At 40.8% G+C, this 27,184-nt stretch overlaps 1 protein-coding gene across 2 annotated transcripts in view; it reads left to right on the top strand.

Moving 5' to 3' along the window:
* Positions 1 to 27,184, top strand: part of LOC100077839 (ubiquitin-conjugating enzyme E2 E2) — a 298,628-nt gene that overhangs the window by 238,071 nt on the left and 33,373 nt on the right. For both annotated transcript variants that reach the window (XM_029071336.1, XM_029071337.1), the window contains exon 4: positions 14,351 to 14,483. In XM_029071336.1, the coding sequence (XP_028927169.1) occupies positions 14,351 to 14,483 (133 nt within the window). The remainder of the gene's footprint in view (positions 1 to 14,350; positions 14,484 to 27,184) is intronic.

The raw sequence follows: 27,184 nt of genomic DNA on the forward strand, positions 1-27,184 counted from the left end.
GCCCTCTGAACTCCCAGCTCATTGTGGGAAGGGAATATCTGTTATAGTATAGTTGAGAAGTGGCATGTCTTAATGGCCAGAGCACGGGCTTGGGAGTCAGAGGAAGTGGGTTCTAATCCTGGCTTCACCACTTGTTTGCTGTGTAACTTTGGGCAAGTCATTTAACTTCTCTGTGCCTCAGTTACCTCATCTGTTAAATGGGGATTGAGACTGGAAATGCCATGTGGGACAGGGACTGTGTCCAACCTGATTACCTCATATCTACTCCAGTGATTTGAACAGTGCTTGTCACATATTAAGTGCTTAACAAATACCATAATAATCATTATTAGCATACTCTCCAAAATGCTTAGTACAGTGCTCTACACACGGTAAGTGCTTAATAAGTATGACAGACTGACTAAACATTTAGATAAATGGTTCATCTTTAAAGAGTACTCTTTGGCACACTTAAAGTTGGCCAGGTGTTTTAACTCAACCAGTTTCTCAATAACCTGGGGTTATTGCAACCATCTTGAACCCAGCATTTTAGTCAGTCTCTCATGAAGTAAAGAAGCTGAGGCAAACTGGCCTTGTTTCCGTTATCTTCGGGTAGATTAATCTGCTTCTGTTGGATAGGTCTGCCTGAATTAGTCCTCCAAAGTGAGTCATTTCAAGCGTTGAATTATTTACTTTTATCATTGTTGAGATCACTGGTTCATTTGTCAGTGTTATTAGAAAGGCTAGCATATAAATCATGCTCAATATAAAGTGTTTGGACAGCAGTAGATTGGACAGATGTCCATGAGGTGAACTCAATCAAATTCACTTGCATTGTAAACCTGATATTCCAGTGCTTAATCTGAAGGCCTGCACATATGGAAATTTTCCCTAGAGAAGTTTGATATGTAGCTGTCACTACCAATATATATCATAGATGAGACACGATATAAAACCACTATCCTGTTAAATAGGAAATTGTTTTGGGGCATGTTAGTACTTTTCTTCAGATTTCTAATTGTGCCCAAATTTATTTTGGGTTTTTTCCAATGACTAAGTAGTATTATTGTTGGGACTTGCTCGATAACCAGGCCAAAAAATGGACAAGTTAGGTTTTTGGGGGGTGTTTTTTGGGGGGGAGCGGGGGCCGGAGGTTATCTAACCAGGTTTGGTTTTTTTCCTCCTGATTTTTCAATTTCCTAGCCAGTGTAGTTTTTGTTAATTGGCAGTGGGTCCAGAGCACTGTTTTGGGTTGGGAAAAACATATATATGGCAGACTCCACAAAATGCACATATATACACGGCAGTTCTCAAACTCCCAAAATGGGAATTTTCAACAGTTTTTCTCCTCTCTTTAGAAAGGAATGACGAAAATCCATTTTACTGCAGCTCAGCTGACTTTTTTCCTTGCCTGGGATCTTATATGCCTGAGCATGCCTCCCTATTGACTCAGTAGCCTTCCTGACCCACAGCTGCTAATGGTGGTTTTCTGTTATCGGTAAAGATTTGCAATTTAGATTACTTTTTTTTTTTTGGTCTCTGCAACAGCCCCACATGGAAACAGGAAAAACACTTAAGCCTTTTTAGTTACATAACATAACTCCAGCTATGTCACTATTTTTCCTTACTTAGGATAAGAGCCGAAGCCATAGCAGTATACCTATCTAGGGTTCCCAAACCCCTCTTTCAATCTGCACAACAACCATGCTTCCCAGCCCAGTAACCAGCCTGCCTGAATGCCGTATCCTGTGCAGAGAGATACACCAAAGTGGCACTGTAATAAGGATAGGAGAGAAAGATTGACAAACCTGAAGTTGTCTGCCAGCCAAGCGTGTGCTGATAGTAGGAGCTAGCTGAAAGACGGTCTTAATAGTATGTGACTTGTAGTTGCAAAACTGCTACCTTTGCTCTTCATTTGCACCAGGGCAAATTCAGGTTCTAAAAGCGTTTTTTCTCATAAATTAATAACTTTCAGAAAATATGCTTGCCTCATTCAGTCATAGCCAACATGATAACTGACAGGTGAGTCAGTGGTACCTATTTTTTTTTAACCTAGTACAGGATGCTGATTAAATTTCCAGATGACACCAAGTTACAGAACCTGAGCCTGAGAGTCAGAGATCTGGGATCTAATCCCAGATCCACCACTTGCCTGTTGTGTGACCTTGAGCAAGTCACTTAACTTCTCTTTGCCTCAATTTCCTCAAGTGCAAAATGGGGATTTAATACTTGTTCTCCATCCTACTTAGACTGTGAGGCTCGTGTGGGGCAGACACAGGGACCTGATTAACTTTTTTTTTAATGATATCAGTTAAGCGCTTACTATATGCCAGGCACTGTTCTATGGGCTGAGGTAGATACAAGCTAATCAGGTTGGACACAGTCCCTGTCCTACATGGGGTTCACAGTCTTAATCCCCATTTTTACAGATGAGGGAACTGAGACACAGAGAAGTCGTGACTTGCTCAGGGTCACACAGCAGACAAGTGGCAGAGTTGGGACTAGAACCCAGGTCCTTCTGACTCAAGACCCGTGCTCTATCCAGTAGGCCATGCTGCTTCTTCTTTAACTTACATATACCTCAGCACTTAGAACAGTGCTTAACAAATAGTACAAATACTATTATTGTTATTAAGGGGAGTTCTAACCAGGTGCTGTTTGACCCAGCCTCTGGAATTATTAATTGTATTTATTGAGTTGCTACTAAGCATTGGGAGAGTACAGTATGATATCAAACACATTCCCTGCCCACAATGAGCTCATAGTCTAGAGGGGAGACAGATATTAATATAAATAAATTATAGAAATATACATATTTGCCGTGGCTAAGGGATAGAGGATGAATGAAAGCAAATATGAGTGGCGCAGAAAGAAATGGGAGAAGAGGAGAGAAGGGCTCAGTTGGGGAAGGCTTCCTGGAGGAGGTGTGCCTTCAATTAGGCTTTGAAGCAGGGGAGAGGAATTATTTGTCTGATATGAGGAGGGAGTATAGTGAGTTTGCCTGTCTGCAGAGGTCAGCAAGGGTCTCAGCAGTGGTTCAGTAGCAGGTAGTCCCTAACATTGGGAACATCTGGAATGCACCCCATCCACTAAGGCCATTGATCCAGCAAGCCCAACACAGGGCTGACAGAAACTGATTGATATCTTATTTAGCAGGTTGTGCAAAGCACCACGTAGGTACTGCTTCTTATCTCCAGCACAGAAGGCTTTATTGGCTTCTGGTGTATCTGTGTGAAGTTTTCTTTCTGACCCTTCCAGCAGAACTGGTGAATGTCCTGGGGTTTGACATCTGATTGACCTATTTTTAGCACATTATTACACTGAATAAATAACCTATCCCCTTCCCTGTTATACCCATCTCTGATTCCTTGCCTCAGAACTTGTCATACATAAAATTAGCTCCCGGCAATATTCCTTTCAAGACACAGAGAATTTAGATGCCCACGCCTCCATTGCAGTGCTTATGTCCATAACTTAATACTCTGCTGCTATTCGGAATTCATTTTTAGGTGAGAGGCAGCGTGGCTTAGTGGAAAGAACATGGGCTTTGGAGTCAGAGGTCGTGGGTTCTAATGCCGACTCCGCCACTTAGCAGTGTGATTTTGGGCAAGTCACTTAACTTCTCTGTGCTTCAGTTACCTCATCTGTAAAATGGGGATTAAGACTGTGAGCCCCACGTGGGGCAACCTGATTACCTTGTATCTACCACAGCGCTTAGAACAGTGCTTGGCATATAGTAAGCACTTAACAAATACCATCGTTATTATTACTATTATTAAGTCTGACTCCCCCATGCTCAATTATAAGCTCCTATGGGCAGGGATCATGTCTAATAACTCTAGTGGGTTCTCCCAAGCACTTAGTACTCTGCTGTTCCCACAGTAAGCGCTCAGTAAATGGTACTTGTTAAGCACATATTATGTGCCAAGTATTGTTCTAAGCACTGGGGTAGATAAAAGCCAATCAGGCTGAGCACAGTTGCTGTCCCAAATGAAGCTCACACTCTTAATCCCCATTTTGCAGATGGCGTAACTGAGGCCCAGAGAACTTAAGTGACTTGCCCAAGGTCACCCAGCAGACATGTGGCTGAGTCACATTTAGAACTCAGATCCTTCTGACCTCCAAGCCCGTGCCTATCAACTAAACCACGCTGCTTTGATTGAAAGTTGTTGAATAGGCTCAGATGCAAGGGTAAACACTCAGGTCCAAATACAGACTAAATCGATACAAGATAGAAAGGAGCTGCCAAGAGAAAGAGACCTGGTGGTCATAGAGGAGGACAAACTGAAGGTGAATCAACAATGTTGCTATTTTAACATGAATTTAATGACTCCTTGTGAACAGGTATCGTGTCTATCAACTCTTCTGTATAGTACTTTCCCAAGGGCGTGGTGCAGTGAGCTGCACTCACTAAGCAATAAATACCACTGAATGATTGATAATTTAGAGATGCATCAAAAGGACTGTGATGCAAGATCCAGCAGGTAATCCCTCAATTATATGATATTCAATGGCTCTTAATTGGAGTATTGTGTCAAGTTTTGATTTCCCTCTTTTAAGAAACGGGTGAGGAAATTGGAAAGTGCCCAAAGAAGCACAGAAAAATAGCCATGAAAAATAGGAATTGGAGTTAAAGAGACGACCAAGGACTTTCAGAAACAGATAAAGTTAAATGGAACACTGAAGATGTGCTAGGTAGATAAAAGAGACTGTTTTTTTCTTTGATTTGGGTTCAGGAACCAACTGAGCAAGGAAAATGATAATAATAATTGTATTTATTAAGTGCTTACTGTGTGCCAGTTCTAAACTCTGGGTTGGAAACAAGTAAATCGGGTTGGGACTGTGTTGCAGTCTTAATCCCCATTTTACAGATGAGATAACTTGGGCACGGATAAGTGAAGTGACTTGTCCAGGGTCACATAGCGGACAAGTGGCAGAGCTGGGATTAGAACCCAGGCCCTCTGACTCCCAGGCCCATCTTCTAGCCACTAAGCCTTGTTTTCCATTTCTACAGAGACTCTCATTAAAGGAAATGTGCTTAGACAATGACAAGAAAAATTCAGGGTAATTTTCTTAAGAAGATATCTGTTTTGAGGGCAATAAAATTGAGGACTTCTGAAACAGAAATAGATTATTTGTCCAGAATGACTAGGTAAAGTCCTGCCTGTCAGACTGGCTGGACCTTTTTAGATTCCTTCCAAACTTTCTATGGCAAGAGTTTGAAACTTGCAACTTTTCAAATTAATACAGTGCTGACACCCAAGCCTGTAATTATGAATCACTTAAAAACTGTTACAACAGGTATACATAGTATTAATGTGTCATTGCAATGCAGTGGGCAGCTGAATCTGAATTTGTTTCATCTTCCCAAAGAAAGGGGAGAAGACCCCCCTCAAAACTAACAAGATCAGTCTGGTTGGCCCAGTCCATTAAGTAGTCTGAAGGGAGGATAATATATTTTTTGTAGTAAATTCTGTTTCTAACCTTTTATCTAGATTTAACATTTCTATCACTTCAAATGCTACTCCATTTATATCCGCCTGCATCAAATGAATAATAGCTTTTACAAGTGGTAGAATTTTTTTCTCTGCTCTGTAGAAAATGAGAGGGCCTATCTTCAGTGATCGTTTTTCATCCTAAGGACTGGACTCCCTTCTTGCCTTTTTCATTTGAACTAATTGTTCAATGCTTTTAGAGCTTTGCTTTCTGTAAACCTTACATACTGTAGCAATAGTGTGGTTCCATCATTTATTTCAGCTTATAAAGAGTACAATTAGCCTTTTTAATGCTTAGTTCAGTCACAATTAAATCTCTCCTGATGGTTAGGCGTTGGTTTTTCCAAAGGCAGTGGAGGTGTTTTTAATTATTCATTCCCTGGTTTGTTTCTTAAAGCAGTCTCAGCTGTGCTTTATTATTCAAAGGTTAATGCAAACTGAGAACTGGGTAAATTAAATTCACTTGGCAGCCAGCAGCCCGACACTGTATTACCAGAGACCGTGAGATGACGATGGGCAGCAATTGGCAGCCATTGTGATAATGCCTAATTTAATCTTGTCCAAACAGCATCAGCCACTCAAAAGATAGCTGGTCAGTCCCCAATATCGGATCTTCTACAAAATGAGTGTTTATTTTGCTTGCTAAGAGAGAGTGTGATGACTGGGAAAAAAAAATGAATGGCTACTATAGAAAATTGATGTGGATACCATGACTAATGAACTGATGTACTGCCTTGTACAATATTAAATCACCAAACTGTGCTGGGAATCACTACTGTAGGGTAATTTCAGATGGTAAAAAAGGGAGTTTGATTATCTCTCATTACGCAATGAACAGTTGAGAGATGGAAAGCTTTGTGATCACTATATACCTTGGGTATGTAATGAGAAATGAACAGAGAGAGATTTTCGGTTGCTGCCCTTCTGAAACCTTTTGGCCTGAATTACCACCCGCATAAGATGGACTTGAATCCTCCAGGATGACCAAAGAAAGTATTAAGATTAAAAAATAACTGGTTCTGCAAAGTTCCCATTTCACTTGAGCAATAAATCACAATTTTTAAAAAAAATCTGAACACACTACACTCAAGAATATTCTATTGTTGGGAGGAAAAGGAAATTTCAGAGTGAGGGTGCCACTTATTTGTTCATCGCGACTCTTCAAAGTTTCTCCTTTAGAATCCACTTTGGTTGCCAGATCTTTGTCCCTGGCAACTGAACCTGTTGGCAGAAATCTAGAAGGTTAATCAAATAATCCTCTCAGCACAATAAACCCTTTCCCCTTTCCTTCTGGAAGATAAGAAAACAGAACCGAAATAAACAGCAATCGAACATATTCCTCAACTTTCCCATCTGCTGCAATTCAGCAAGCAGCATGACCCTTGCAACTGAGTTTGTGGTGGAAAAGAGAAAGCAGAAAGAGAAGGATGCAATCTCTGATATGTGTGCTGGTGCCCACAGAGGGTGAACTGTCCCCTGGAAAGATTCAGAGTTTGGTTTCCCTTCCCGTTCAGTGGTTCTCTTGCTACCAGAGCAGTGTTGCTTTGGACACGAGTTCTAAAACACAAGATTTCCTTAATGTGAGATTATCTAAGAATGCATCCACCAGATAGTAGGATAATTTATCAGTCACTGTGATTTATTGAGGGACTACTTGTATGCAGAGCCCTAGTAGAAAATGCTTGGGAAAGTACAATAAAAGATGGGGATGCTATCCCAACCCCAAGGAGTTTATAATAGAGCTGGGGAATTACAAAATAATTTACAAATATGAAAAAGTGCTCAAATAAAAGTGGTAAAATATCTACAAAGGAACAGGAGTGCAGATGTGACAGAGAAGATGTGACCGGAAGAAGAAAAATTAGGGAAGTAAATCCTCCTGGAGCAGATGGGATTTTGGAAGAATTTTGAAGTTGGGGAGAGCTGTGGTTTGGTGTATTTGAAGGGAGAGGGAGTTCCAAGCAGGAGGAAAAGCATAAACAGGGTTCAGAGAGAGAATTCTGGAAATGTTGTGAAGTAAAAGCCAACATGATTTAGCAGTATACTGGATGTGATTGTTGGAAGGGTGATGGAGAAAATGCTAAGGCTTCAGAAAAAGGGAGGTTGATAGTGTTATCAACTGTGATGTAGGGGAGGGAAGATGAGGGGTCAGTTTTCAACACGAGTTTGAGGTGCCAGTGAGACATTCATATGTCTTACATGCAAGACGAGCTGTGAGATATTAGATGTGGAGAGAGGTCTGGGCTAGTAAGTTCATTTTGGAGTCAGCCACGTAGAGGAGACAGCTGAAACCCTGAGATCAGAGTGCTGAGGGACACCATAGGGGGTGAAAGGTGAAAGAGGAGATTGAGATAAAGAGGTAGGAGGGAAACCAAGGGACAACAACTCTTGGTGAAGCCAAGACTAGATAGCATTATCTGGTGGAGAGAAGGGTCCTCAGGGTCATGGTGGCTTAGTAGTAATTACTCAGTAGTAGATGATTAGAATAAAGTACAATAGGATAATATTTGACAAGGAGGTCATTGGTGATTTTGGATACTGCGGTCTCAGGGGAATGAAGGAGGTGGCAACCAGATGGTAGTGGATCAAGAAGAAGCAGCGTGGCTAAGTGGAAAGAGCACAGGTAGTGGAGTCAGAGAGCATGGGTTCAAATACCAGCTCTGCCACTTGTCAGCTGTGTGACTTTGGGCAAGTCACTTCACTTCTCAGTGCCTCAGTGATCTCATCTGTAAAATGGGGATTAAGACTGTGAGCCCCCCGCGGGACAACCTGACCACCTTGAATCCTCCCCAGCGCTTAGAACAGTGCTTTGCATATAGTAAGGACTTAAATACCATCATCATCATCATCAAGAGGGATGAGAAGAAGTAGAGGCAACAAGGGTACACAGCTCCTTCCAGGACAGGAAACAGGAATGGAAGCAGGAAAATGGGCCAGGCATTGGAGGGGTCGGGTGGGGGAGGGGGGTATAGTGGGATCAAGAGAGAACTCTTACAGGACAGGGGAGACTTGAGCCTGTTTGAAGGCAGTGGGAAAGGGGCCGTCAGAGAGGGATTGATTTGAAGATGGAAGTTAGGGGGGAAAGAATCATAGGAGCTGGTGTTTTTAGGTGGTGAGAGGAGATGGGATCAAAGCCACAGGTTGAGTGGTAAATTCTTGAAAGCATATAGATCTCTTCCTGAGATGACTGGTTAGGGTGAGATAATGCATACTGGGAGCTCTTCACTGACTAGGCCTTCATCTCCTCCCACTCCCTTCTGTGTCACCCTTAAACTTGGATGTGTACCCTTTATTCACCCCTCCCTCAGCCTCACAGCACTTATATATATATATACGTAATTTATTTACATTAATGTCTGCCTCCTTCTCTAAACTGTAAGTTCATTGTAGGCAGGGACCATGTCTATCAACTCCGTTGTATTGTGCTATCCCAAGAACTTAGTACAGTTCTCTGCACATGGTAAGCACTCAGTAAATAGCATTAATGGAATGATTGATATAAGACCTTGAAGCTTCATACCACCACTCAGGGATGGACCCTGGGGTGGGCCAGCACCCGGGCAGCCAGTGCTAGTTGCAGGTGATTCTATCTCAGCACAGCCACTGCTTTGCCTTCTGACAAGAGGGGTGGAAGTAAAAATGGACTCCTAACAGAATGAAGGGTACAGGGTAGGGTATTGTTCTAATGGAAAGAGCATGGGTCTGGGAGCCACTGACCTGCTGTGAAACCACTGCCCAATCACTTAACCTATCTGGGCCTCGGTTTCCTTACCTGCAGTGGGGACAGGAAAACCTGCCTCTTCTTTCCTCATAGAATTATTCTGGGGATAAAAATGAGGTAACTGTTATGCAGTGTTTTGGAAAAATAAAAAGCTTATACAAATTCAGTACATCTTTATTTTATTCTAACACTAACACAGAAGGAAGTGGGAGAAGAGGAGATGAAGGCCTGATCAGTGAAGGCCTCGAACTCCCCAAAGAACTCTCAATATGTACTCTCTCATCCTGCCCAGTCATTTTAAGAAGCCCACTTCTGGCTTCCTGTTTGACAAGGGCAAGTCCCTTTACCTGCCTATATTTGTTTGCTTATATCTAAAGTAAGAACCATAATGTGGTACATTTATTTTTTTAATGAAACTGTTAAATCTCTGTCATTGGAGATCTTTAAGAAAAGGTGAGACAATCTTTGCATAGATTATTATGGATTATAATTTGAATGTTTCTACACTCATGCAGAGATGAAGCCCATGATTTTGACGTCCCTTTCCACCCTTTTTCTTTAGGGTTTCTGATTGCGTGACATTGTTGATTTTTCAGCCATTTATGAAGAGTAATGGGGGGCTAGTGGGAGACTTGTCTTTAAACCACTCCTCCAAACCTCCCTCCCCACCACATCCTCCTCTGGAAAAAGCATGTGGGGTGGTTGGAGTTGAAAATCCCCCTGCCTTTTAACATTTAAACATTCTGGATAAGCATGAGTGCAATTAAGGCAGTGGTGATTTGTTTTTCTAGCACTGAAGTGTGTCTTTATACCCTAATGAGCGTGATATTTAACACTCTGAACCTCAAGAGAAGAATTTTGTCATTTCACAGCCCTTAATATTCAGTATCTCCAAACCAAACTGAATTAATAAACCCACCGAGCTTATCCTTTTCACTTTTCTTTACAAATCTATAAGATTGGATTTGGGAGGAACTAATCTTTCTGCCACTAAAAATTTGAAACCCAAGTTTAGTGAAGCATTCCTCCTGTTTTAACTGTACAAAGTACTGAGTCAGAGCCTTAGTGAGGATCCATGTGAGGAGCTATTTTGTAGCATGGAAAAAGAGTTCTTCAGGTTGGGCCACATGATGCCTGAGTCTAAGGTGTGAAATAAATCTGCTGTCATCAAAGAAGTCAGAATCTCTTTATATAATTGAGGTATCATAGAAGTCTCACTGTATATAAGATTTTGGGTGAGTATTCATAAACTCAGTGCATGGAACTTCAGGAATTTCTGCAAAACCACTTTCCATATGCTTTCACTCAGTATCCACAGCAGAGCAGTGTTTCCCACACTCCCTCTACTTTCTAAATTTCCTTTTCCCAATTTTCAGTGTCAATTTTTTATGCCTTTTTGTCCAAGTTTTTTTCTTGGTCTTTACTTCTTTCCTCAACATATCCACATCATTTTTAGTGTCTGTTCATTCTCTTTCTGATGCATGTCTTTCAGATGTTCTTTTTTTTGAGGTTTGCTCTTTATCCATTTTCTCTCACCTTTCAGGCTAACGCTGACCTGAAAGGGCTCCCCTGATTTCCCAGCTTCCTAAACTCACACCTCTTTCTAGAGACAATCTGATCTCTTCTCCCTTTTCCTTTTTCACAATGACCTTAAATGCAGCTTCCTTCACCTGCCTTCCTCAGTTCTTTAGTTTTCCATGATAGTAATAACAATGAACCTAGACTTCACGTAGCATTTTTATCATTTTTCCAAAGTGCTTTTCCGTCCATTATCTCATTTCATCCTTTGAGGAAGGAGGAGGCAGTTATTCTCAGCCTAGTGTGTAGACAAGGAAGCTAAGGCACAGAAGGGCTATGGCGCTTACTCAGGATTGCAGAGCTGAAATTGGAACTGAGATTTCCTAACTCCCGAACATTGCAGTTTTTGTTCTACTACACTCCAACAGCTTTTATCACCCTGATTTAAGTGCACTACTTCTCTCCCATAACTTTTACCCAGAGTTGTCTGGCAGGGTGGCAACTGGGGTGATTGCCAGCTGCCCAAAGCCCAAGTGTAGCACTAACTCCAAACCCAGAGGAGATGAATTCATTACCCTGCTTGCTGTATAGCAATTGGGAGAAGTGTCCAGGTCCAAGTGACAAAGGAGAGTATGTTTACTGGGGAGGCCAATGTGTTCAGAAAGACTAGCACAGTAGCTCTCACCATTCAGACATGCACACAAGCCCATCCCACTACTGTTCAGCGCTCTTTGCCGTCCCCTTTCCCTGCCCACTTCTGGCATCTGGCTGGCAGCAGGGTTTCGGCTCAGAGCCTGAGAACTCCCTAAGGGGAAGCCTAACCTGTCAGTATCCTCCACTCAGTCACACCAGGCAAAGTAGAAGAGGAGAAATGGAGGGCTGTGATAGAGCTCAGCCTCTTCATACTCCCTTTGGACACATTTAAAAATTCTTCATTGGGCATAAATTGCATCTCAATCCTCAAATGTTATTTCTTCAAAGGGAACCTTTGGCTAGCTGAAGAGATGTTGATTCAGAAAACAAAATTAATAGCTTGATTATCTGAACTTCATGAAGAAGTAATTACTAGGAGTAATTATGCAGATTTCTCTCCTATGGTTGTATTTGAAAATAAAATTCAGAATATTAGATGTACTTTCTATTTTTCTACTTAACTGAAAAATGGAACAATAGAAAATGATCTGCTTTTAAGAATGCAAACTCAGATGCATCTGGGAAAATAGATGACTGAATAGGCCCAGACCTGAAAATAATGGCAATTAATAAACATTATCACTCAGCAAAATTGGACTCCCCAGGAGTTTCAGCTATGGAATCATATGACTTCCACAGTGCTACAATATCAAAACCTAATCATGGGAGTAATTGTTTTCTCTGCCCTTCAGAAATGAGTGGCCTATTTTCTGGGTTTTTTTCTTTTTGTTTTTTTTAAATGGCATTTGTTAAGCACTTACTATATGCCGTGTACTGCAGTAAAGCACTGGGGTAGGTAGAAGAGAATCAGGTTGGATACAGGTTTTATAAATGGGATAACTGCCACACAGAGAAGTTGTCACTTGACCAAGATCACAAAGCAGGCAAGTGGTAGAGGTGGAATTAGAACCCAAGTCCTAAGACTTCCAGACTCATGTTATTTCCACTAGGCCAGGCTGCTTCTTTTTGGACAAAGAAAACCCCAGAGCCCATACCCTTCCAAGTGTGGTGGGAATTGGAAAGTGTGGAACCATGGAGTTGGCAAGAAGTGAGGCTGGAGAGTTTGTCTTAGGCAGAAGACTTAATAAGAAGCTCAAATTCAAAGCAAATGACTCTCAGACCTGAGAAAAGTAACTGTGGCATTAGTCTCAGTCTCTTGGAAGGAGGTTAAACAAATCCAACCATAGAAATTGGTTGAACACACTGAACGTTGTTCACAAATGCAGACATGCTCACTTTGTTAGTTTAGTTTAGAAGAATCAGTCTTGAGCTTTATGCACTCTTGCTAAATGTCTTTATAGACAGCAGAACTAAACAGATGACTTCAGGAACTTAGAAATGAGGTAATTTGGCTACAGGGAAAAGGTGTTCTGGCAGAAAGCCAGGTAGAAGTTGCTGTGAAAGAAGTAATTGAGTTTGTTGAAAATATGCACCTTGGCTCCTCTTCCTCTTTTGAGACATCTAGGTGCTTTCACTTTAAAAATCTCTTCTGGTGGAAATGCTATGGGACTGCTTCACATTAACCCTGATGAATTCTTGCAAACACTATAAATATGTCAAGACCATAGAAGCCACATACAGTGACAGATGATAATGTATTAGGAGATAGGGCTTGTGTGTGTGTATACATGTTTTTCTTATCATTGACACAACTATTGGTACACATTCAGATTTTTGCATATTTCTTCATTTATGGTGAGACTTGTTACCACAGGCCTGCAACATAACCTACTGCTGACTCCTCCTTTGGATAATAAATCTTATCTATTCACATCAAGTCTAATTATAGTAGAAGGAGGTAACCGTGTGCATTAATCATCTGAGTGAGTTTGCATGTCTGGCAACAAGGGACCTTTATGTGTTGCCATGGCTTCATTGTAATCTAACCTGCTTAATGTGCACTGCTGCGATGCCACCTACTGGGGAGGTGGATATGGAGGCAGGTGGGGCATGAATGTGTGAGCTGAAGAACAGAATCATTAAAATGCCGCAACTGACTTAGAGAATTTTTTTTAACAGTGAATAAATCCTAAACATAGCAGTGGCTGTAATAATGATTTACAAAGGAACTGTGGAGAAGTAAGTGGGAAGCATTGTGGCCTAGTGGAAAGAGCATGGGCCTGGAAGTCAGAGCACCTGAGTTATAATCCTGGCTCTGGTACTTGTCTGCTGTATAATGGGGGGGAAGTCAATCTACTTCTGTTTGCTTCAGTTACCTCATCTCTAAAATGGGGATTAAGACTGTGAGCCCCACATGGGACATGGACTATGTCCAACCTGATTAGTTTGTGTCTACCCCAGTGCTTAGTAAAGTGCCCGGTACTTAGTAAGCACTTTACAGATAGTATAAAAAAGTAAAACTAAGTGGACAGGAAGGCAAAGCAGAAAAATGAGAGGTCTAGAATGAGGAGAAGTGGGTAAAATACGGAAGTTCAGATTGTAGTCAACTCATAAAAAGAGTATCTGGTTTAAGGTGACCCAAATTCTGGTCACCGTAGATTAAAAAAAACAGGTCCTGAAGGGTTGGGACCTAAAAGTTGCTAGAAACAGAGAGAAAGGAAGGGAAAGAGAAGGGAGGTGGGAGAAGGGAAGGAAAAGAACAAAAGGGAGACAGAGGAATGGGGAGAAGCAACAGGGAAATCTTTTTTGAAGAACTTCCTCTCCTTGATTAAGGGTCTGTTTTTCCTACCAGAATTAATTTAACTTTGGTACCCAATATGAAATCTTCCCAGTATTTTTTTTTAATCCCAAAGGAATATTCATTTATATTAGTATATTTCTTGTGTGAAACATTGGGAAAGAGGTTGATGAACAATGGTTTGCCTATATTGGAGAATGAACAACCTGGTGAAGAGAGTGTCACTTTCTATTTCATATTCATAAGTAAAAAGAACTTAAGGCTTTATGTTGTCCATAAAACCCTTACTTTTATTTCTCATTTCAGTGCTGGACCCAAAGGAGACAACATATATGAATGGAGATCAACTATATTGGGGCCCCCAGGCTCTGTGTATGAAGGAGGAGTTTTCTTCCTTGACATTACCTTCTCACCAGACTATCCGTTTAAGCCACCTAAGGTCAGTATCTGGTTTTAAGCAATAGTCAAGCATCAGCAATGTCATCAATTGCCATCACTGGGAGAGAATGGCTTTCGTATTTCAAAGGATTTTGTGGTTGTGATTAGGATTGAGAAAGAAATTGTCCATACTCCCTTGTACCTCTTGTTTCCTGCTCTTTCAATCACTTCAGTCTTTCTCACTGTCCATCTGTATTCCTCATTGGTTTTAAAGCTGCTCAGGATGACTTGGGATGGAAGCAGGGGAAGGCCGGAACAGGTGTAAAGAATGACACTATGGCTAACCAGGCATCAGACCTGGGACAAAGATAAAGCAGAGGTCAGAAGAATACCTGATGCCAGGGCTGGGCCAGGGGAATGAATGGTAAAGAGCCAGGAACAAGTCATTGGAGCACTGGAATTTTGAGGCTGTTTTGCCACCCATTTTATTCACTTGTCTAGAATGGGAAATGTACGCACATACACACACACTTCCTCTCTCTCTAAATGTGTAATAGAACCTACAAAGTTCCATAGAAATCCAGTGCTAAAATTTCATTCTGTGGTAACACAGATGGGGTTACATCAAAATAATTTACCCTTTCCCCTTAGCTCCTCCTCTTCACCAATAGGGCACCCAATTCCTTCTTATTTCTTCATTGTGATGGTAGCCACGATTCTAATCAGATCTGCAGTCATCCATAAAGCAGAGAAGGGGCAGGGTATTAAAAGTCGAGGCTGGTTGTGGGAACAGACTGATCATATTAATCTTTCCCTATTTTTTCCACCTCTGTCTTTTCCCTCCTACTCCTAGAGTTTGGAGTCTGTCAGGGCAAAACTGACAAAATTCACCACACTCCAGAAAGAAGAGAAGAGTAGCAGGGAAAACTTTCCAGTATTTTTGTAGATCAATGAAAAGGGAATCAGCAGTTTCTCTAACTTGGTCCCTGCCTTTCTTGCATTCCCAGGACTCTCACCTGGGGTCTCCTAAAACTGCAAAAGTTGTACAGAAAGTTAATCAAAGTGTCAGGGCTGTACGTAGACATGGCCTATGTGCCAGGTTAAGGTTAGACATTGAAAAACCAGGACAGGTTGACCTTGACAGGTTGCCTTGCTCTCACTCCCCTTTCCATAAGGGAGCTCCTTGGCTTCTTGCTGGTGCTAAGCACTTAGCACAGTGCTCTGCATACAGTAAGTGCTCAATAAATACAGTTGAATGAATGGTAAATCCTGCAAGCCTGGCAGTTGTGGGGTTACTACTGCATCACACATACCCAGCAATCCATGACTGTCCTCTGGGATTACAAATCCTAACAGTGCACTAAACTATCGGAAGCATGAACAGACCCAGACAGGCTGAATCAAAAGAGAAGCAAACATCAGTTTGAGTCAATATTTGTTGGACTCATTCTAGGTCTTGCCAGACTAATGCGAGCTTATGTTTCCTAGCTGTTGGGCCGAGGAGTTACCCCAGAAAGGGGCAAAGTTGATAATAGTGTCTACAACATTCGTAAAGTGCTTACTATGAGCCAGGCACTGTACTGAGCACTGGGGCAGATCCAGGCACATGGAGTTCACCATCTCAATCCCCATTTTACAATTGAGGTAACTGAGGAACAGAGAAAAATAATAACAATGGTATTTGTTAAGCACTTACTATGTGCCAAGCCCTGTTGTAAATATTGGAGTAGATGTCTCTCTTTGTTGCTGAATTGTACTTCCCAAGCACTTAGTACAGTGGTCTGTACACAGTGAGCACTCAATAAATATGATTTAATACAAGGTTATCAGGTTGGACACAGTCCTTGTCCCACAAGGTATTCAAAGTCTTAATTCCCATTTTACAGATGAGGTAATTGAGGCACAGAGAAGTGAAGAGACTTGCCCAGGTTACACAGCAGACAAGTGGCAGAGCCAGGACCAGAACCCCGGTCCATCTGATCCCCAGGCCCATACGCTATCCACTAGACAACATTGCTTCTCAAGTTGATTTGTGTGTCTCTGGAGTCACCTGGAATAACCAAACAATATCTGATTGGCAAGTGGATAAGTACAAGTCATTAAATACATCCAAGTCCATATTATTCAGAATTATTCAGGAATTACCCAAATCCCCTTTTTCCCTTCCTGGGGTCTGCATGTTAGTCATTTTAATATTCATTAACCCTTCCATCAGAGGCAGTGCAGAGTATAAACAAAATGGCTAGTGTGGTGAAAACTAAACAAGTAAAATCTTTGGATCAAGGGACTAAATATCCTTGACTAAACTGAGGTCTTCAAATACCTGTGGATTTCAATTACTCCTGCTCTCCTGTACTCTGTTACAATACAAAATCAAAACTGATTTTATATTCCAAAAATGTCTGTGAAAAAGAATAACCATTTTAGAAGGGTGCCATATTAAAGGTACACTTCCTGTTTTATTGAAAACAGTGGTTCTTTAATCTCACACAGATGATGCACCGATTGTGGAAACAGAACTTTGAGTAGATTTTATTAGAAGTTGTCATTTTATTAATCATGTTGTAGATACAGAATTCACTGTATTCATTCTCTGGCTGAATATGAAAGGGAATAATGTGAAACCATCTTTTGAATTTCATACTGAAGTTAGTGAACCCCTTATTACCATGGTAACTCAGGTAACTGAAAGGAAAGATTAAGAAAATAGTATGATATCCCCAGTTATCTAAAAAGAGTTCTGACACCAAACTGGTTCCTATCCATTTTAAAAAGACTGAAATAGTAGTGGCATTTGTTACGTGAATAGTATATGCCAAGCACTGTACTAAGTGCTGGGGTAGATATGAAATAATCAGAACAAACACAGTTCTTGTCCCACATGGAGCTCACAGTTAGTAGGAGTTGAAAACAAGCACTGAATCTCCATTTTGCAGATGAGGAAACTGAGGTCTTGAGAAGTGAAATAATTTGCCCAAGGTCACACAGGTAGGTGGCAGAACCTGGGATTAGAACCCAGGTCCTCTCATTCCAAGCTGGGGGGTCATTCCACTAGGCCATGTGGCTTGTCTGAATTAATCTGTCATCTTGATTGAGAGTTAGCCAGGGGCCCTGCCTCAGGTACTCTTATAAAATTCATTTTAACTAAGCAGTCATTTTAAGATAATAAGACAAATCGGTTTTTTACAATAGATCTACTTAATGGAGGCATAAAACTCTTAATTGTGCCAATTGCCTATCTTCTTATGGTCCTAAAAGCTTGGAATTCATGTAATAGTATTCTAAATTGTCCATAGTAGGAATTCCAAGCAAGCCCAGAGAAAGAGCAGTTGGAAGAATTAGACTCATTGTTTTTATTTTATAGTAACCCAGGTAACCTGTGCAAGGAATTCCCTGTCAAACATGCTCTAGCGGGGTTCACATCTATTACTGAAAAACAATTTTTCTTCTCTAATGTCAGAATGATTTCAGACAGTGGAAAAATGCCCAAAGGGACTGTTCCAGGACCTGGATGGCAAATCGAGACTGTATGAAAAAAGTCAATATATAGAGACTTGTCTGTGAAGAAAAGTCTCACAAGTAGCACTTAGACTTATTTTTGTTCAATTTTTTGCAATTTGTATGTGTGTAGCAACGTTGTGATCCATCTTTAGCATCTTTCTTGGGCCTAAAGATTTGTTCGGTCTGCATTTTATTATATTTTATAACTTTTTTATAAAATGAATAATTCAGTTTGTGGTTTGCTTACTGTTGAAATGTCAGACAACAGGGAAAGTCTTTTTTTGCTTTCAAATGGCATTTTTGTGTGTTTTCTATTCTTCCTTCCAACTCTCTTTTTTTCCAACATATTGAGCATGTAAATCACAGAAAAGGTGCCCTCTGCCAAAGAATGAAAACTGATCATGTTTTATTACTCTATTAGAACTCTGGCAGTTACATCAGGAGAAATTATCCCTAAGCATAAGAAAAAGTGTGGCATCTGAGAGGAAGTCACCATCAGATTTTACCAAGTCTTTTTTTTGTAACTAGCTGAATGGATTGTGGATTGTTTGAGTTGTGGATTTGGTACCTGTCATTCTTGTTATTTGGCCATTATCATGACTAAACTAGATCAGTGTGTCGTCTCCAGAATGTTATATATATATATATATAGTATATTTACATATATAGTATATTTCATTTTCATTTTCAGCATCATGTATTATCCTAAGTAAAAAGCCTCCCAAGAATAGAGATGAATGTGAAAGCGATTGCATTTTATAATTATAAATGTTTCAAGGAGCATTATTTTGGGGAAAGCATATGTAGACTCTGTACTCCTGGCACCAATTTCTGATTTGTAAAGGAAGTTTTTAAAAGTTCTAATGGCAAAACTTTTTTATCTTCTAAGCATCACTCAAACGTTTTCTTCCAGCGGTATTTTCTTAACTAGTGTGCTAATATAAAGGGTCCTCAGTTGTTTAAAGGGGAAAGAAAGGAGAGGGGAAGAGAGTGAGTGATACACACATACATTGTCTTCGACAGTTTTGAGTTGTATTCTTTGCTGTGCTCCATGATTTAAAGTTATCATCAATGTTTAATTTCCTCTTGATGCATGCAAATTTTCATTTTGTTTAAATTCATTCACACCAACATATTGATTTTATTTTGGATGGTCAATATTAAGCTCCAGTTTTAACAACCCTAAGCTAGATGAGCGTGTGTCATTCTCTTTATATCATTTTTCCTAGGCTTGCTTAAGCTGATCTCAAAAAGGCTGCAGCCTAAAAAAAACCAACTAGCTCCACATTGGTGTTGGAAATACGCTAAATAAGTATGATTAAGTTTGTATACCAGAGCCAGGAAAGAATTGAAGTAGGTGATAGCTGAAGATGTTGAAACTGACATTGAGACAGTGTCCGTGACTGTCATTGAGAGTCAATCTCATTCACCGTTTGTCCACGAAAATTCAGTAGTAGAGCTTTTCTGGCCCTTTGCCATTCTGGATAAACAGTGATCACAGGCTATTGGCCAAGAGGGGAATTTCAAAATGCCCTTCCACTGATAGACTGTAAGCCTGGTGTGGACAGGGATTGTCTCTCATTATTGCTGAATTGTACTTTCCAAGTGCTTAGTAAAGTGCTCTGCACACATTAAGTGCTCAATAAATTGGATTGAATGAATGAATGAATAACAGGTTATGCCCTTGAGTAGCTTTCGCAATAGAGGTTATGGTTTGTGCTGCACCACCCACCCAGTCTTGCCTGTTCCCCAGCAAGCATTGTGAGATGGCTGTTAGGGAGAACAGGTGTAGCTGCAGATCAAAGATCACAATGTGTCCATTTCTTCAACAGTAGCAGACACCACTGTACCCTCATGTACTGGGTAAGACATCATGGCATATGATGCTCAGAGTAAGGTTTGGGCAAGTTTTTTTCCATTCCCTTGCAGATCCCAGGGGAAAGTAAAAGATAAGAAGCAAACCCACAGTTAGAAGGAGCTGGAAAACCTTACCTGGATTGAAGCAGAGGGTACATCCAGGCAAAAGCTATTGTTTCAGGGCAAGTGTGAAATCACCAGACTTCTACGTTTGGTCAGACTCTGACCACCCCTTCCACCCCACCAATTAGCTACTAGCTTGAATATTTGGGTTTGTTAGTTATACTAACCAAAGAGCTTGTTCCTATTCCTTCCAGGCACAGTGCTGTGCACACAGTAATCATTCAGTAAATTCCGTGGATTGGTATTAAGTGCAGGGCTGGGTTAATGCAGGAGTTTTAAGAGCTAACATGTCAGCTCACAAAAATAAATCCAAAATTGTATACATGAAATAACATATAAAAAGTTTTCTGTGGTTTGGGTAGAACAAATATAATTCACCAGCATGTCATATTAAAACTATTTCTTGATCTTAATCATTATTGCTGAAAACATATCATTTGCAATTTTTATTTAATCTGTACACTTGTAGGCTATTAAAACTGTATTCTATATCTTTTAAGACTAAAATATCATCACCTAATGGCTTCATGTAAATTAAAAGGCTAGTTTAGTATGGTACTAATAACCTTAATGCCAGAATTACAATTGTTTTATTTTAATTTAGTAGAAAACCTTGTATAAAAACATCCCACAAAATCCAATTTCCCTGGGTAATTATATAAGTTTAGGTATCAAAATTGTATATGCATAAATCCCAATGTTAAAGAAGGCAAGAATATTGAATTAAGCCCAATACATTGACGTGCATATAATCTTGAAGCCTGAAATAAATCAGGCTAGGTCTTAAAGAATCAGTCTGTGGAGTTTAAGGGAACCGGGCAGTGGACCGGTAAGTATAATCTTACCTGGATTCAAGAAGATGTGTTAGTCCCTCATACAGGGGACAGTGGTAAAAGGCCCCTGGGGCATTAAGGAGCAGTGGTAAAACATCCCCTGGGCTTTTTGAGAGCGGCAATGTGGGCTCTTCTGGAGCAAGATGAGTTGCAGCAGAACTATGCACATAAGAAGGTTAAAAATTACTGGAGCATCGGTGGGTCAGAGAAGACGGCGGGGAAGGCTGAGGTCAAGGTGGGGAGGGCTGAGGTCAAGGTGGGGAGGGCCAAAAAAGTGTTGCACCCAAAGGAAGAGGCGGGATGAGGGCTGGGAGAGGAGATACCAGCATTTGGACAGAATGTCAGAGGCGGTGCTTGGAGATTCTGGCCTGAGTCAGCAGTTAGTACATGACATACATGAAGTATCTCTGCCTGTTGTTGTGAAGCGTTTGGAATCCTGAGTATGCCTGTATATGTTTCCATTCTTTCTACCTGTCCTGTATTCAATCTAGCTTCTTTGAGCAAAGAATGGCAATCTTGACAAATACCTAAAATGTCTATGAAGAAAAATGTTTACTACAAGATGTCAGAATTACAGCTAGTGTATGCCATAAATCACCACTTTAATACTAAATTTGATACTTTTTCCTCATTTTTTGAATTTTTATCATACCTTTAAGATAAATTCAAATCATATTTTCTGAGGGGAAAAAAGTCATTGGCCCTTGAAATCCCATTTTCCTTTTGTGTTACATTGTGTGTTTCAGCTGCAAGGAAGAGATTTTCCTCCTTCCTTAAAGAAAAATTATCTCAACTCTGGAATCATGTATCTTGATTAGAAGTAAAACAGAGAGCCCATTACTAATATAGGTGTTTCCTAATTCGACATCAGTTCCGTGAATAAAAAAATCTTAGGACTTTTCCAGGGGCACCTATTCAATTAAAAATATCTTCCAGCTACGTCCATATGCAAGCTTACACAACACTGCAGATATTGGCCTGACTTTCTGTTGGCTGAATCATCAAGAACTTAGCCAACATACAAAAGTTTTTGTATAAACTACAGTATTCTTGTTTTTTATTATTAAAGTCCTGGCACAGGCTCTATGGAAGTGAGGGAGGAAGCATCAGTAAGCGTTTTTTTTGTTTCCTTTTTTCTTTCTTTCTTTTTGTACGTACAGATTGAATAAAAATTTTACACTCCCTGCATTACATAGACTTAGTCTTCTGGGGAGCATCACTCCAACCAGAGGATCAAGTGTCTTGTCTTTTTAATGTCACCTCTCTTGCATTTCTAAGTGGCAGAGTGTGAGTAAAACTAAAGGAGTTAGAGACATTCAGCCTTCAAAAGATTGCCACATATTCCAACTGAGCATGTCTTATGAAAGCCATGTCTCAAATCCACTCCATCTGTTTCATTCCAATGAGTGTAGTGTACCGTGAGCAAAGTCTCTTCTAGACAGGATTCTGGCACCCACATTTTTTCTTCCCCCATCAACTCTTCCTTCCAAGGACACAAGGAAAGCCTAGAAGCTTTCTCTCAGTCATTTCCTAAACATTGCCAAATACACTTCGCTCCTTTAATGCCAACCTACTCACTGTACCTCCTTCTCACCTATCTCGTCGCCAACCTCCCTCCTACATCCTGCCTTTGGCCTGGAATCTCCTCCCTCTTCATAGCTGACAATTACTCCCCACCCCCTTCAAGGCTTTATTGAAGGCATATCTCCTCCAAGAGGCCTTCCCTGACTAAACCCTCTTTTCCTTTGCTTCCACTCCCTGCTGTGTCACCCTGACTTACTCCTTTTATTCATTCCCCCTCACAGCTTCACAGCACTTAAATATGTATCTGTAATTTTATTTATGTTATTGTCTGTCTGCCCCTCTTGACTGTAAGCTCATTGTGGGCAGGAAATGTGTCTGTTATATCGTACTCTCCCAAGCGCTTAAGTACAGTGTTCTTCACACAGTAAGTGTTCAATAAATATGATTGATTGATTGTGGATAGATAATCCTAAGGAAGTGGAAAAAACAAAATCAACAGCTTACTTTACAGATTTTTTTACAAGAGCATAGTTCTGTAATGTCAGCATTTCCAAATAGATCAAATTCATTAATCATGTCTGCCCAAATATTTGACTGTTTTAAAATTCATTATACTTCTAATGATGTTTATTCAGAGTGAGTGCAGTGTAGATGTTCAAGTCATCCTCCTGGTATTTCTTATAGCTTTATTTTATATTTGAATTTTTTTTAATTCTTAATTCCGGCTCTGCAATTAATCTTGCCTGGAGTTCTAAACTTCTATGACTAAAATATGAATCCCCAAAGTTGAAAATTAAACTATGCTAAATCTGCTCTAAATCAAAATTAGAATAGCAGAAAGCCCCATTTCCCATTGTAAATTTCATACATCTGTCAAATGACAAAAAATATTTTCACTGGATCTGTAAACTTGCACCTATTAATAGGACTTTTAACCCTATTCCTTTACCAGGTTGTTGATAATATTTGTGTTATCTTGTCCTTATGAAAATATTTCCATTGTAATAATTCTATTTGAATTTCTATAATTAGAGTATAGATCAAGATGAGCCAAACAGTGACTTTTGAGCCATTTACAGACTTCTGAAGTCAAATTGTGACTGCCAAGGAATTCACCTTCACGGTTCCCTTTTGGGTTGCTGATAGTTCCCAGTTAAGTTTTGTCCTTATTGGCCACTATAAATTACCCACCCAGTGAAAAGGATAAACCAGTCTGAAGTATTAAAAAGTCTGAACTGTAGGACTACTTTTTAAATGCAGTTTTATTTCATTACTCGTGCTGAATGTGAATTGAATGTGTCATTCATTTAGCTATAAAGAGAGAGGGAGAGGATATGACAGGAAATCCAGGGGCCATAGGAAGGGAATTGGCGGGGGACAGTTAACCCAGACAAGAGTGAAAAGAGTGAAGGAATCTTTCCTTCTCTTCCTTTCTTCTCTCTTTCCCTCCCCATTCCAACTGCTACTGTAATTCCTTTGCCTTTTTCTCCCTCCCAAGTTATGCTCTCACTCTTCCTTTCACTCTTTTTCTTTCTCCCAGGGTGCCCTGAGCTAAAAATTCCCATCACTAGCTCTCCAGTGCTCAAAACCCCATTTCCCTCTATATCAAACAGAATCTTCTTACCATTAGTTTCACAGCTCTTCCCCAGCTTTCTCCATCTTGTAGTATTGTGCAGTAAAAGCTGATTCTAAATTATTTTAAAAATGGGGTACATATCCTTGAGATAGTATTAAATTAGGTTGAATGTTTGAAATGTAAATAGCTGTGAGCTTTGAAATGCTCCAGTTACTTGGCCCTTGTGACTCTTGAACTGCCAAAGATGATCTCATGCAGTTCCCATGCTCAGTAAATTTGGCTACCCCAATGGAGATGGCCTTACATTTCTCATTTGTCATAAATTGCTAACCTTTCCTTGTCTTCTGATGGGCAAGCTATATTTTTTATAGTCAATCTGATCATATCTGGTCATGTTCTAGGATCTGCTAAGTTGTTAGCTTTTAGTACCAAGTATTTCTTAGGTGTACTCATACTTAAATTATAAGCCCCATTTGGGACAGGGACTGTCTTCAGCCTGATTATCTTATGTCTGCCCCAGCACTTAGTACAATGCACACCTAGTAAGCCATAATAACTACCATAAAAAGCTAAATTTTTCAGATGCATGAATGTAAATATTGATAAAACCCCAAGTTTTTAGCTTGCTTTTTAAAATCATCATTTCTAAGCTATGTCTTGCAGTTCATTTTAGGAAAAAATTATCTAGGCAACTTGCTAGAGCTGTGAAATTGTCTGTGTGTATGTGTGTGTGTATGGTGGGATGGTGGGGTGTTGGTTTTAATTTCCTTCACATACCTCAAATTCAGCAGCTCTTTGGATGGATTTTATTTTAGGCACATTTTTATCCCACCAGGTAGCTCTTTGACAGTAATACAACTAAGTATAACCAGGGAGTGAGGCAAGCAGAAGAATTGCCCAGTCCAAGGTGGGTGCTGCATGCAGGTCAGCAGCCCAAATCCTGCAGCCATGGTTTGCAGGGGTGGAAGGACTCCCAGCCGAGGGAGTCATGGAAGTCCCCTCCACTTCCAAGTCAATAGTTGCAGATCAAGAAAAGCATTTGTAAAATGTATTCCAACTCTTCTAGACCAGATCGAAGAAGATTTCTGAGAGGGTAGAGAGCTGACACTGCTTGTCATCTAAGGTGATGAGTGATAGCATTTGTGGCTACTGAAGACTCAAATGCATATGACCCTGCATTCATTACACCTAGACCACAACAGAACATAATGACATTAAATGGAAAATGTAATGATGTCATATGGAAAATCTAGACTGGTTCTCAGTGGGACCAAAGTCACCGTATTCCCTTCCCAGGTCTCCTGTAGAACTAAACAAAAACAAAACCAAAAAACAGGCACTGCTTTTTCTGCTTTTCAGCCATGAAACTCAGCTTCAGGATTTGATGTGGAGGGAGGCTGGAAGCTTAAAATAAAAATACTAGGCATGAATGCCTCTGGTGCCATATCCATTGGATAAGGTACATTCCAGCTGAAAACCTATGTGAAATAAAATGGAATTAATCAAGTCTACCCTTCTCCCTTTGCACTCTCACTGTGGCCACTGCTCCATTTCTTCTCCCATGGCTTTCGGATACTTATTTTCTTTCACCCTCTTTTCTCTCCTCTCTGCTTTCCCCCGTGCTTGGCTTCTTTATTCTTGATTTTGACTGTTCTGGGTCTGAGGAACAGGAGGTGGTGAAAGAAGCAGCAGAGTAGGTTCAGCTGCTGCCTCCACATTCCGATTGTGATGCTGACCAGGCACTCCCTAACCCTCAGTAGGGGCTAATCAGACCCTGCATTCTTCCTGCATGTGTCATCTTTATCAGAAGATGGAAATATTCATTTTCTAGCCCATGGATGACCACCAGCAGGGCAGGGATACAGGGAGGGGGCATGAGTTGGCAGCTGTATCCATGTCTATGCTACATTAAGTTTAAGGAAGAAAGAGAGAAGAAAGGAAGTGTTGGGAAAATGGGAAAAGGAGACTAAAGAGGAGGGAAAACAAGACTAATAATAATAATTGTGGTATTTGCTAAGAGCTTACTATGTGCCAAACACTGTACTGAGTGCTGGGCTATACACAAGATAATTGGGTCAGGCACAGTCTCTACCCCCACTCCTTGGGTCTCCCATTCAAAATAGGAGGAAGAACAGGTATTGAATTCTCATTTTAAGATACGGAAACAGACACAGAGAGGTCACACAGCAGAGTGGCGGAACTGAAAGTAGAACCCCAGGTCTTCTGACCTCTTGATCTGTGCTCTTTTGACTATGTATTTATTTAGAGCACTGTACTAAGTGTTTGGGAGAGTTCAGTAGTTCAGGTAGCCATGATCCCTGCCTTCAAGGAGCGTAAAATCTTGCAGAAAGAGGGGAGAGGCAGGAGAATGGAGTAATGTAGAAAGGAGGGAAGGATTGGGAAAAGAGAGAAGTGGAGTAGTAACAGAGAGGAAAGGGTAAGTAAGGTTAAGACGACCAGAATTCTGGTTACCTGGGGGGAGAACGGGTGGGAGGGACCCAAGGGAAAGGGAATGGAGAGGCTATTTCCACTCCTCCCTCACCTCACCCATCCCTCTCTTCATTGCCTTTGTAAGGCAGCAGATAGATGTGTGCCTATGCAACAGCCTCTATATAATAATAATTGGGGTTAAGCCCTGTGTGCCAGGTGCTGTTCTAAGCACTGGGATAGATACAAGCTAATCGGGTTGGACACAGCCCCTGTCACACTTAGGGCTTACTGTCTTAATCCCCATTTTTACAGTTAAGGGAATTGAGGCACAGACAAGCTAAGTGACTTGCCCAAGGTCACATAGCAGACAGGTGGCATCTCTCTCAACAGCTGAGGTGCATGTGGGATGCTGCAGCCAATGTTACTCCTTTTTGATCGACAAGGTTCCCAGGGCAGCTGCAGAGGCCATAGATATGGCCTGACTCTCAACAGGTCCACCTCTAAACTGCAGGCTCACTGTGGGCAGGGAATATGTCTGCTAATTCTGTTGTGGTGTAATCTTCCGAGGACTTAGTATAGTGCTGTGCACTTAGTAAGCGCTCAGTAAATACCATCGATCGATTGATTGATTTTGTGGAGGCAGAGGTGCAGAATCGTGGGGATTGCCCAAGTCATTGGCCCAGGAATCCCAAATGGCTTCTCTAAACTGAAAATTTCATCTTGGAGCTTGAATGCTGCTAAGCACCCTAAAAGTGGACAGCAAGACATTGGTTGGGCCAGGTAAATGGCTTTGTTTCGATACCCAAGTTAAAAACGTTCTTGAACAATCCCACATGAATTTATTAGATTTTCTCCAATCATTTTCACTGACCCATCAAGATCTTTGTCTTCCAAACCCTGAATACTAGTCCTTCGTAC

The sequence above is a fragment of the Ornithorhynchus anatinus genome, chromosome 8 (assembly GCF_004115215.2).
Source record: "Ornithorhynchus anatinus isolate Pmale09 chromosome 8, mOrnAna1.pri.v4, whole genome shotgun sequence".
Taxonomy (NCBI): Eukaryota; Metazoa; Chordata; class Mammalia; order Monotremata; family Ornithorhynchidae; genus Ornithorhynchus; species Ornithorhynchus anatinus.